The following is a 13125-nucleotide window of genomic DNA, read 5'->3' on the forward strand; positions in this document are numbered from 1 at the left end:
TATGGTACATTACTAAATATTATTGGAGTATAAATTCGGTGTAACGAACAACTAAGGCTTGAAATTAATAAGCTTTAATGGCTCATCACGAAAGATCGATCATTCATTCATTCATTTAAAAAAAAAAGTTTTGAAAATAAAAGATTATTTCTGAATTTATTTCTTTATAAATTTGCTTATAGTTAATGTAATTTTAAAATATTTAGTACGTGATTAATTCAAAATTATAAACACTACGTGAATTTATTCTACTGTTTTCACCCAGAAATGACTAATGAATGACCCAGTTTCTTGTGTTTAAATTAAGAATTTTGAATAAATCTTAATAATAAAATTTCATCCGCATATCATCGTGCGCTAAAAATGTGCAATTTTAATTTTATTTATTTATTTTTTAACTTTAATTTTTTTCGTTACGAGCACCCTGTACTCGAGGAAGGAATGCTTATGGCCTCTCATGGAGAGCATCCTTTATCCTCGGATATGTCCTCTTTCTTGAATGTAAAATTTTTATTCTTGTGAATTTTTAAAGCTATATAAAAATGGATAAACCAAAAAACAAGTTTGGAAATTTATATATTTTTGTGTTCGTTCTCTTTTTTGATTTAATTATGGTAGTGGCGTGTTATCCTACGGGCAAACTGGGCAATTGCCTGGAGCGCCCACCAATAGACGGCCTCAAACCAATCATCTATAAGAAAATTTTCCCCGAAACACTGTACTTCAAATTCGCCTGGACCCCATGAAGCTATAACGCGCCACAGAGTTATGGTAATCCTGTCTACTAAGGGGCATCCGTATAGTGAGACACGAGGCCCGATATAATCGAATCAACACGCTGGTACAAATTCCCGAGCAGACCGAAACTCGAACCCGGATCCCCCAGAGAGAAAAGCGCTACTGGCTTAAACCAGAATGGCTACTGTCGCAATTTGAAAATATTTTTTATAGTCAAGACAAAAATATAAAACAGATAGAAAAAAATCCAATGAAAATTGTTTCGCTTCCAGAGGGGAATAAATAAACAAAAATCAAATAATGTCAAAGCTTTATGGTAAAAGATTGGATTATTATTTTAAGGCATTTCTAGCCAATAAAGAAAATCACCAACAACACCATCTCCAAAAGTGCAGGTGAACTTTCCTAAAAGAAGTAATTTTTAGAAAAATAAGATGCCACGAAAAAACAATATTCTTTGATGCACAGTGCAATAATCTTAAAAATATATTAAGGAATTTTATAGATGAATAAATATTTTGATGCGAATGAAATTTCAATTAGAATTTTTATGAGAATTTAAAATTTTTGTCTAAAAATTTNTTAAGCAATTTAATTAATGAATATAAATAAACATTTAAATTTACAGGAAATTCTTTTTAAAGAGATTAAGAGTAATTATTATAAATTATTTATAAATGATTACATCTGCTGCCATCTGTTGGCAGTTAATAAAAATAAGATTTATTATTATTTTCTAATACCAATTATGAAACTAAATAATAATAATAAAATAATAATAATAATAATTCGAACAGTTGAATTCTACATAAAAAAAGATTTAAATTTTATAAAAATTCATCATGGTTGTTGAAAGTACAGGTGTTAAGCGCTAATCCGCGCATGACTAGGGCCTCGGTCGTATGAATAATCCTATTCAAATCAAGCATTAAAGTCATCGGCATGCCCCTCCGGAGGATTTGGGTTCGAATTTTAATAAATTCAGAACCCAAATCCTCCGGGCAAACGGATGGTTTGCCTTATTAAGGCATGAGCATACCTGGCTATGGTAAGGGGCTTCGCATTCTTAGAGGCCTTTTCTTACTGCTTATTACTAGTATTTTCGTTCTGTACCTTATAATGCCTGTAAATAAATTAGGCCAGGACCTTAAAAGTGCTTAAAACTATACTGTATGTCAGGTTCTCTACCTCTTCTGGCTGCTTATGTGGGCCTGTAATGAGATTTCTTTTACACACGTGAGGATGTATGAGAACTAGGCCCTATTTAGTTATTAAACACATGTAGCTCTATAAGAACAGGCTTCTATTTAGGCGTTAGACACGCGACGAATACCCGGTAAACTCCGTGCTGGTGAGGGGTGAATTGGCGATCAACTAACAGTGTTTATCCACTCACCTATTGATGAGCCTTGTGTGAATGGAAACAGTTTAATCTCTGTTATTATAATAAATTTTAATTAAGATTTTGTGATTTAGAAAATATTCAAAATGAATTTTACATGTGAACAATAAAGAGGATAAAAAAAAGGGCATTCGGTGTAAACTGAACTTGACCGGTGGGAGGCCTCTGGACAATATAAACTTTGCAGGCCCCACCACGCTTTTTATACTTAAATATACTTAATTGTGATTGCTTATTAGGGCCGAGTCCATTAAATTGTGAGCCTTATCTCTCTGGGGAACCATGAATCGAAAAACAGGATTTTTATTAAAACTTTCATGACTTTCAACAGATCCGTATTTCCACATAAGCTAAAAAAACCTATAGCTTAGGGCCCCACATTTTTACATGTGCCATTATTTGGTGGAGGTGAAGGATTAAAATAGTCCCGATGATATGCCTCTTGTGTAAATCGTAAGTTTTTGTTGATATCGATTCGTGCACGCAAGGCCCTTCTCCCACCGTTCGGCCTCACTTATTGCGGGCCTCACCGACCATCATTGGCATAATAAAAGGCCCTTCTAAGTCTCGAAAGACGGAAAAAAGTTCAAATTTAAAAACAAAAGCCGTTGTTCGTTCAGGAAATTTTACGTGTGATGTAACATCAAGAGGATAAATCCAAAGTATGTTAATGAGTCACTTTCAACTGAATATAGAAGAATTATTTTAATTGATTTGATTTTTTTTAAATGTTATATAATATCACGAGATTTTTTATAAAAAGGTACATATTAAAGGTTTATTCACTTACGGCAACGCGACACGTGGGTCATCTGTCGTGGGGGGAAGTCTTTCTATGGGAAACTGGCCCCTATTTAGGCGTTAAAACGTCAGGAAAACCCGGAAAATTATACGTGACCAGCGTGCCCACCACCATTGTTCTTCGTTCTTTATGTATCCTGGCAGATTTATTGAGGCTAAACTCACCCGCGATGGGCAAAATTCAAGGCTAGAGCTTATAGATGCCAAGAAATCATTCAATGATTTCATGAAAGTTTAACTTCGTATACATGTACATTTCTATAAATATATATTCTAGAAATTCCAGAAAGCTATGCATTTTTATTTAGCTATTTAAATTTTAGACTATTATATCCTGTGGGTACGGCGGGCTTTCGTGGCCGTTATGGATTCGAAGTACGGGTAGATCAATATGGGTATGAGCGAATGAAGGGGTGCTGCTGCCCATAACTTCTATTTAAATAATAAAGAAAAAGATCAATATGAAGTTGATCAGTGTAGAGTGTCCTTCTCCATCTTTCATTCATGCTGACACATTGCAACACAGACCCTTCTGTAATGGGCGTAATTATAATATAGAACCTAAAGCATGATGCCTCGTGTTAATCGAGCAAAAGCACTACAAATTTTATCAGCAGAGGAGGATATTTAACAGAAATTTAGTCACATTTTCTACAACAGAAATTCTGTATAGCGGGCCGAAAGCCTATCGCTCTGAGGAATCGGGTTCGAATCCGGACGGCTGGAAATTTCCAGGAAATTTTCGGAGAGAGGTGATCGCTCTAGATACGTCGGGCCCCGGCCTTCCATTGTGGGCCTCACCGAATCCATAATAGATTTGTTGAAAAGGTCCTCTTAGTGCCCACAGGTCGGAAAGAATTTCAAAAAAAAAAAAGCTGTATTTAGTAAAAAGGGAAAAGAAATTACCTGCTGAATTGTATTGTTTTTCATGTAAAGTAGTGCCAAAATGAATTTTATCAACCAAAAATTTAATTAAATTTACCAGAAATTTTTAGAATTTATATAATTTCAACCTTAAAAAAAAAGCAAATCGGTAAATAAAACTGAGAGTTCGAGCACCTAAAATGGCGCGTCAAGTTCATTCATCTCGAAAGTGATCGATAAAATCCTCTTATTAACTACGGATCAAAGAACTATAAACAGCACTTAAAAACTAAATTCTCGTATTATTACGTGATCGCTGACATTTTATATTGTAAGATTTATAGGAATTTACCTTTACGGATATGGCCACGATCCAAAAATTAGTAAAGGAATTTGATGACGTGTAAGAGGATGACTAATTCGTTTCGTTTTTGTATCCTTCTTTCTAGTTTCGTTTGAGATTCTAGATATTTTGAAAGGATACACCATGAAATTTATTCGGTTGTTATCAGGTTTTCTCATGGAAGGGCCAAGGGGGCCATTTGGGGCATAGAGGAGAGGAGTAAAAAATACAGTATAACCTCTAATGATGGCCACTTTCCAACATTGGCCACCTTTAATGACGACCATTTCTTACGTTTCTTGTCCGTTGTTCACAGGTTTATTTGTATTTATTGTGTGCAAAAGGGGTATCTTTACTTTTTAAGGGTTTTTAGATATCCAGGCCTCTCTCGACGTCCCAGAGGCCTTGATTGTTATCACCCATAAGTTTAAAAAATGTTAATTTAATTTTCCTCCAAAATTTTAACACATAAAAATCTTAATAGGGTTAATGGCTTAAATTCTAATTTAAAAAAGGGATTAAAATTAATTTTCCTTAAAGAATAACTTTAAAAAAATAACTCTAATTATTCTATCGAAAACTATTATAACTTAATATAAACTATGTTTTAAGAAAGGTATACGTTATATCGGGGTTTATATAGGATTATTATAAGAATAAATGCATAAATTAGATTCTATATTACTACCATTTTCTTAAACTGGAAAGCATAAATTAGAATGACCGACACGTTATGCCTACAGGCATTGAAATGTGACGCAACAAGCATTTAGCACGTGTGAACAATACTTAAGTATTTTGACGTCACGCATTTTGTACAAAAAGTAGAAACTACTTTACAGGTGATTTACTTGATATTTTGGGCTGCACGAGTCTCCTCTTCGGTGCCCCTCCATTAACTCAGCTTAATTTAATATCTCTAGGCATCGGCCCAATTTCTTTATTGATATTATGTAGTTACAGTTATAAAACAAAAATGTGCAGTCAGATGGTATCCATAAAAAAGGCATAACCGGATACGACCATTTATGAGTCTGGATCTACTTAATCTATACCATTTTAATGTTACAGTATTGTAAATGAACGAGAAGGTTTACAAATTGAATTAACAGCCGAGGAAGAACCTTTGCTGCATTTATAATTTTAGGCAGATGACGAAGCGCAAGTGTTTTGTGGATTTTCATGTTCAAGTTAGCTTCGTTTTGTTGTTCATCTTCTTTTTTCCTTATATTTTGTGTGCCACATAAAGGTTTATGTGATCAAGCTGTTGTATTTATTTATGAACTGTGTTCTAACGTATACCCATCATGGCTTGGCCATCATGGGTTTGCCCATGGATTTTGCCATCCATTGGTTTGATAGGATTCCGCAAAGCAACACAATAGCACTCCGCCATAGGAGAATTGTTTTATCAAACCTTTGGCTTTACCATGGTGAGTTTGGCCAGGCTCATTATAAGCCTGGCCAAACTCACCATGGTAAAGCCAAAGGATTAAGGATTCAAGCAAAGCTTTAAGTAAATCTACAGGGTCTGTTATTGTCCACATCCGAACATTTTAATAAAACACATGATATTGCTGACATGTAATTATGAACCATTACGGACCGATAAAGTTGCGGTGTCATTGAGTGAGGTCAATTACAGTTAATTTGCAATACATTACATATTTTTACTAAATGTTATAATGCTGATGTCATGGATAAAGTTGCGGCTATGATCAGGCAATATGGCAGAATGAGTAGATAATAAAAATTTTCAGTTCATCTATGCATTTATCCTCATTTTAATTTTAAATATTTCTGTCCAGTGGGCAGTAAGAGGCCTTTCTTCATGTACATAGAGGTCGTGGGTTTCCGCCTCGCCAATTTGTTGGCCACGTGGAATTTTCTGGGTTCACCATCAGTCCCTATTGCAAGCTTGGTCGAGCCCACGATGAGTATGATTAAAGGGTCTCGGTGCCCACAGAGCGAAAACTTAAAACATTTTTTTTATTGTATTAAAGCAACAGTTCTCAACCCTTTGAAAATTGTGGAAACAGTTCTGGGAGCAGATACTTTTGGTGGAATACTTACAAATTAATTTAAATTAGAAAGTAAAGGTTTTTTCGATAATTTTCTAATTAATAAAGCAAGTTCTTTTATTATACAGGTCAATTCTCTTGTTAGGAAACAAAAAAGTTTGCCTTTATCTGATTTAAATTTCATTGGCTGCTTAAATGCATTAGAAGATCTGTTTAAAACTGTTATATTGCTTCATATCGTGAATGGAAGCTTTGTACTTAATTTTCTGAGTATCTGTTCAATACAGTAATGATAAAATAAGTAAGTAAATTTGCATTTTACTGTTTTGTTTTATTTCATGTGTATGACAATATAATTAGGAAAACCATAGCTTTTCGTACGACACATTTAAATAATCATAGAAATTTGATCCAGATAAAGACAAACTATTTTAAAAATAATTTATTACCTTTAACACTACATAAAGTGTACTATATAATTTTACTCGATTCGATATAGTGAGAACTAGTATTTAAGATGAAATAGTTTTGTATTTTTGACACAAGAAATTACATTTCTTATGACATTCCCATTGGCTTTACATATTTTGATAATTTATATAATATTCTGCGCTATCAAAAAGAGAATATGAATGAAGATTTATTGATGGCCTACACCTGTCCTTTGTTTATACAGGCCTAAAACATCACTAACATGTCTCTGTGTCATCACTAATCACTATTACTCTCAATATCTAATAATACTGTCTGAACTCTTTCCATCCTGTTTGCCTATTTTATTTGTCAACCTCTAACTCATCATCCTCTAATCATCTCTAAGTTATTATGTGCCTGTAAATATGTTGTCTAAATAGTTGGAATTTCCTCTTTTTCCTCTGTTTAAAATCCAAGAACTAAATCTACTGACTTTTAATCACCCTCTCTAATAGAAATATAAATATTAACTACATTTATGGATAAATAAAGTTCAAAACCGAATTAAAATAGTACTTATAAGCAGTCCTTTAAAATATCTGAGTTAAAAACGATATAACTTCATATATTAAAATAATTTCGAATATTTACAACTGATTCTCAATACCTTTACGCCGCAAAACGATTGCAGCGCTCGGAGTGGCAGAAATATCTATTACTCCACTATCGTAGCATTAGAGCTATTGGCAGCGTTATCTATCGACTCTGATTAAAATAGACGCTTATCGCCATCTGTTGGTAATAAAAGAAAATAATTTCTATACAAAATGCGTAATAAAATAAATTATTAAAAATGCTACATTTATATTAGCTTAAAAATTCCATTTAATTATTATATAAATAAAATAATATAAATGTATTTTTTTAAACTTTGATTTAATGTTTTTTTTAAAGTTTTTTTGTTACTTTAAAAAATATTCCAGAGATGGCGCTAGTTTAGTGGAGTCACTTCCATAATATAATTTACATAATTATATCAATACTTAAGTTAAATATAAATATTTAAAAATTATTTATATTAACAATAATAAACTGTTAATTAATTAATTAAATAATAAACATGTCTAACACCTAAATTGGGGCTGGTTATCATAAAAATTCCTCCCGGCGGCACACCCGCGTTGAAGATCGCAAGTGTTCTTCCATCAAACGAATCTTAAATATATTTGAAACAATTTGTAGTTTTGAAGATATAAATTTTTATTTTTCAGCTAATTCAATGTTTTTTCTACGTATTATTTGTGTTTTTTATGGTTTTATTTGCGAGTTACAGGTTCGCCATTTTTTTTTTACAGTCAGACAGCATTGAATAGAGATACTTTAATTAGGCTACGATCACCCGGTACGTGACTATTCTAATTTTGCAATTTTATAGTTAATTGCAAAAGATTTTTGCAATTATTCTACATTATACACTCTTTTTATTACCATAAATTGAAAGATTTTAACGAAAATTTTGTCTCTCGTTCTATATAAGCGAGAAAAATGCTATAAAATTTATTCATTTAACACAAATTTTAAGAATTACGTTCAACTATTGACATTTATAAACCTGTTTTGATAGGATGATATATTTAATTCAAAATATTTTAAATTGTTTCGAATCAAATTTAGTTGAAAATCCGGATGAAAAAAATTATTAATTTAGTGTTTAAGTCGTTAATACGAATTTATTGATCATTAATCAATACTCTAAACGAAATTTATGGACTGTCGTCATTAAATAACAATTTATAATTTTATAGACGAAGTATATACAGCTTTTAACAGAGTTAACAAACACAAACTAAGTGAGTGTATCAAAAAATTATTTTTTTTAGTTTTTTTCAGGGGAGTGGTGGAAGGAAGTATGTAAACGCTTTGGCAAGTATAGACCTTCGTATGTCTTCTGCGTATGGCATCTGATAGCTGGCCTTGTCATCGTTTGTAATGGATACATTGGATTAATGGGATAAGGCAATGCAACACACGGATGACTTGCCAAGGGGAGACTAGCTGATATTTTGGTGCTACACACGTGAAGAATACCCGAAAAACAACGAGACAGCCGCGTGAACACACGACCTACTATCAGTGTTCATTGTTTTTTATACTCGGCCATTGATGGGCACACTTTGGCATCAGATTTATTTGCGTTTTTAAGAAGCTTGATTACTAAATTCAAAAGAGGAAGAGGCCTGTGGGGCACGTAGTAAAGGAAACTTTACCATGTGAGATTCATCGGGAGCTCGTAAGTGCATACGTTGATACAAAAATGGAAGTGGGAGGTTTAAAAATTAATTTTTGATACACCCACGTAGTTTCTTTCTCGTTAATATTTTCGACTTTTAATAATAATTAATTAAATTATTTAATCTTCACTTAATTAAAATTTAACTATAATTATTCTGTTAGTGGTTAACTCCAAACAATGTTTAGAAATGGCTTATACTTTTCAACGAATTAACGCATAAAGACCCATAAAAGTAGCACTGAAATTTACTTAATAACAAAAAGAAATGAATAGAAAATTTATATTAAAAATTTATCTAAATATATTTGGTAAGTTAAGTTTTAATTGTAATTGTATTTTTTTTTACAAAATATTTAATTATTTATTACTAATTTGCAGTTAGTCCAGGGCTTTCCTCCTTATTTTATCTTAATCCAAATTTGTTTGAAGGAGATATTCTCGGAGCCAGAAGTTCGCCTAGACAAGTATATATAAAATTAATTTATTTCTTCGACTAAATAATTGAAATCTATTTGTTATCATGCATTATAATTATTATAATTTAATATAGAATCGAAATATTAAAAGATATAGTACTTGGCCAATGGGTAGAATACCTTATCAGATCAAGTTCGGTGTCAGTAAGTAAATTAGTCTAGGGAAAGTACCTAAAAATATTTAGGTATTTTGATTTATTAATTTGCAATTATATATTTTACAGGATACAAACTTAGAAGGTTAATTTATGATGCTTTATCGCATTATGAGAAATTAACTTGTATTAGGTTTGTACATAGAACGTACGAACGGGATTATGTAATGATTTATGAAGGAACAGGGTAAGTGCAATACAGTACTCTCTAACACTTTGAAAATTATTAGAAAGCTTAATTTTGAAGGTATAAATGAGTTTTATAAAAAATTCTAAGTACTAATACTGAGTATAATCTTGATTAAGTCTGATCCCACTGGAGATAAAATACATGACCTCTCTATCTCCCCACCCAGGTGATCTTTAACCACCAAAATTTATCAGTATCAATCCGCCGAATACGCAAATCCTCCTGCAAAATTTCAGGAATTTTTGACAAAAGGCGCAAGAGTTATTAAGCTTCAAAGTGGGCGAAGAAATCATGCCCGTCACACACTAACATCCATCCATATCTCGTTGTTTCGAGGTCTCCGAGTTCAATAATGTTAAATTGTAATAATCTATGCTTTGGCTCTCCAAAAGCATCACATATATTTCTAGCAATGCAAATAAAAAAACGGGTTGAATAATTCAATGGATCAATATGTCCCCCCATCATTACCATAGCATACAAGAGGATTATTTGACGCAAGTTCTATGGGAATTCTTGATATTATTTAGGAATTATAATGTGTGAAAGAAGCATCTTTAAACTCACATATGATGTTAAAATTAATGGTTTATCTATATTTCTTAGTTGCTAATTATATAAAAGTGGGTCTTGATCCATCATATAGAAAAATTATTATTAAAAAAAATAATAATTTTAGTTAAAAATTTCTTTGCAGATGCCACTCTTACATTGGCAGAAAGGGAGGAAAACAGGTGCTATCATTAGGAAGAAGATGTAACCATTTTCCAATTGTCGTTCACGAGTTTGGTCACGTTGTCGGTTTGTATCACGAACATACAAGACCCGACCGTGACGATTATTTAATCATCCATTGGAATAATATTCAAAAAGGTATCTTTTTCAAACTGTTTCCTCTCTGTGGAGCCCATTTAGACGCTCGTTATGCATTCTGTTAAGCCCATAACGTAGCATCTGAGTGTTGAGGCACGAGACCTACCCCCGAAAAATTCGCCGATGCCTAGTCTCGACTTGTGCGAGTAACAACACGAAGTTGTTGGGAGTGCCACGTGTCACGAACTCCTTCAGTAAATGGTCTCAATGAATGAGGTAATACCACGTAATTCATATAACTCGAGACTAGACACCGTGGTGTTTTTCGACCCGTCCTCACGAGCTGTAAGCTGCCATCTTAACCACTCGGCCATCCCACCGTGATAAATTTAAATTATTATTAAAAAAAATAATAATTTTTCTTTTCAATTTATGATTTTTGAAATCTATATCACTTGTAGCATTCAAACGTCATCTTTCAAAAAAATAATAATTTTAGTTAAAAATTTCTTTGCAGATGCCACTCTTACATTGGCAGAAAGGGAGGAAAACAGGTGCTATCATTAGGAAGAAGATGTAACCATTTTCCAATTGTCGTTCACGAGTTTGGTCACGTTGTCGGTTTGTATCACGAACATACAAGACCCGACCGTGACGATTATTTAATCATCCATTGGAATAATATTCAAAAAGGTATCTTTTTCAAACTGTTTCCTCTCTGTGGAGCCCATTTAGACGCTCGTTATGCATTCTGTTAAGCCCATAACGTAGCATCTGAGTGTTGAGGCACGAGACCTACCCCCGAAAAATTCGCCGATGCCTAGTCTCGACTTGTGCGAGTAACAACACGAAGTTGTTGGGAGTGCCACGTGTCACGAACTCCTTCAGTAAATGGTCTCAATGAATGAGGTAATACCACGTAATTCATATAACTCGAGACTAGACACCGTGGTGTTTTTCGACCCGTCCTCACGAGCTGTAAGCTGCCATCTTAACCACTCGGCCATCAGAACGGCTTAAAAAGAAAGGATTACTAATTGACAAATTTTAATCTAGAAATTATTTTGTATTATTTTCAGGTATGGAAACACAATTTAGTAAAAGGAATAATTCGGATTTCGATACGTCGGTAGAGTTTGATTATGAATCCATAATGTTATATGGAGATAAATTCTTTTCTAAAAATGGAATATCTAAAACTATGGAAGGGAAAAATGGTACTAAATTGGAACTGTTACAAAATAAATATGGATTAAGTGAACACGACGTGATTAAAATAAAAAAATTATATAATTGTGGCGAATAAAACTTATATTCAAATATTTTATTGAAAAATAAGATACACAGGAATAGATTTTAATAATATTGAATGTTATTATTAACATTCGATATATTTTAAAATTAATTACTTAAAATATCTTTTATGTTTTCTTAAATCTTAATGTTAATTAAGAAATTTAAGAAGTTTTAAATGGTATATTTAATTCTTTCTACAGAATAAACATCCCACATAAGCGCAACATAAAACAACTGAGAAAACCATTAAAAACAATGTGATATTCGTTAACCAAAATGCAAACAGATACAATACTTTATTGCAATATTTAGCATCGCTGGTATCGTTGAATTCGGGTTTGTACGCTTTGTATATCCAAACACAACCTGTAAAATAAAAAAAAAAAATTGCAANTTATTGCAATATTTAGCATCGCTGGTATCGTTGAATTCGGGTTTGTACGCTTTGTATATCCAAACACAACCTGTAAAATAAAAAAAAAAAAATATATATATATATATATATTTAATTAATGAACCATGTCAACAACTAAAAAGACGTTAATAACAATCAATTCGTAAATTTAATTTAATTAATTTCAATCTTTCAACAGATGCATAATATATACGCTAGCTGCTATTGGCTGATTCGAATTCAAATGAGCCAATAGAATCGAGATTAACGCTAAACCGTTTAATTTGAATTCAAATGAACCAATAAGAAAAAAAGCATGGATAATAACAAGTAATATTAATTAAATGTTACAATTTTTAATGATTTATTAATAAAAATGATCATACCTGCAATAAACCAGCAAAATAAAAATGCATTAAGTATTTTATCTAAGTAAAAAACGTTAAATTCTTCATCATCCGTCTTTCGAAAGTGCTGAACTATATTTAATACATTTTTTGCTATGCCAAATACTCCCCCAACAATGAGATATATCGGTATAAATTTTTCTGCTGAACATTGATTCAAGTGCAATGAGCCTATTTAAAAACATTTTAATATCAATTAATCGATATAAAAAAAGCGAATAAATGTAAAATGCAATTATTAACTTACCAATTGCGATCATGGTAATGTGAACGATTATCCATATATCAAGAAAAAATAACAGTTTTCCTTTAAAAAATATATATTTAAAATTAAATATACAAACCTTTAGAATAAAGAAGAATTAATAGAATTTTATAATAATAATATAAATTAAAGAAACCAACCAGCTTTTTTTCGCGTGTCATTAAAAAGTTCAAAGAAAGAACCCCCAGATGATCCTATAAATTAAATATATTTAATTAATTATTAATTATTAATAATTATCTTTATGATCACA

At 32.0% G+C, this 13125-nt stretch overlaps 2 protein-coding genes across 2 annotated transcripts; one reads left to right on the forward strand and one right to left on the reverse strand.

Annotated features, from left to right (window-relative positions):
- Window positions 1–9159: 9159 nt before the first annotated feature.
- LOC111637256 (astacin-like metalloprotease toxin 5) lies at window positions 9160–11801 on the forward strand (the record flags this gene model as incomplete). Its single annotated transcript, XM_023382706.1, has 6 exons — window positions 9160–9184; window positions 9255–9340; window positions 9427–9496; window positions 9577–9694; window positions 10395–10570; window positions 11590–11801. Coding segments are annotated over 6 exons (687 nt in total), but the record flags the coding sequence as incomplete, so codon positions are not given.
- A 134-nt stretch (window positions 11802–11935) lies between these two features.
- Window positions 11936–13062, reverse strand: LOC111637252. The gene is made up of 4 exons (XM_023382696.1): window positions 13013–13062; window positions 12855–12914; window positions 12587–12778; window positions 11936–12172 (listed from the first exon to the last, which is right to left on the reverse strand). The coding sequence occupies exons 2-4, from the start codon at window positions 12865–12867 to the stop codon at window positions 11991–11993; spliced, it is 387 nt and encodes a 128-aa protein (XP_023238464.1). The 5' UTR covers window positions 12868–12914; window positions 13013–13062; the 3' UTR covers window positions 11936–11990.
- Window positions 13063–13125: the final 63 nt, after the last annotated feature.

This window comes from Centruroides sculpturatus, unplaced genomic scaffold (assembly GCF_000671375.1).
Source record: "Centruroides sculpturatus isolate CEXI.00-Female unplaced genomic scaffold, Cexi_2.0 scaffold1137, whole genome shotgun sequence".
Classification (NCBI taxonomy): Eukaryota; Metazoa; Arthropoda; class Arachnida; order Scorpiones; family Buthidae; genus Centruroides; species Centruroides sculpturatus.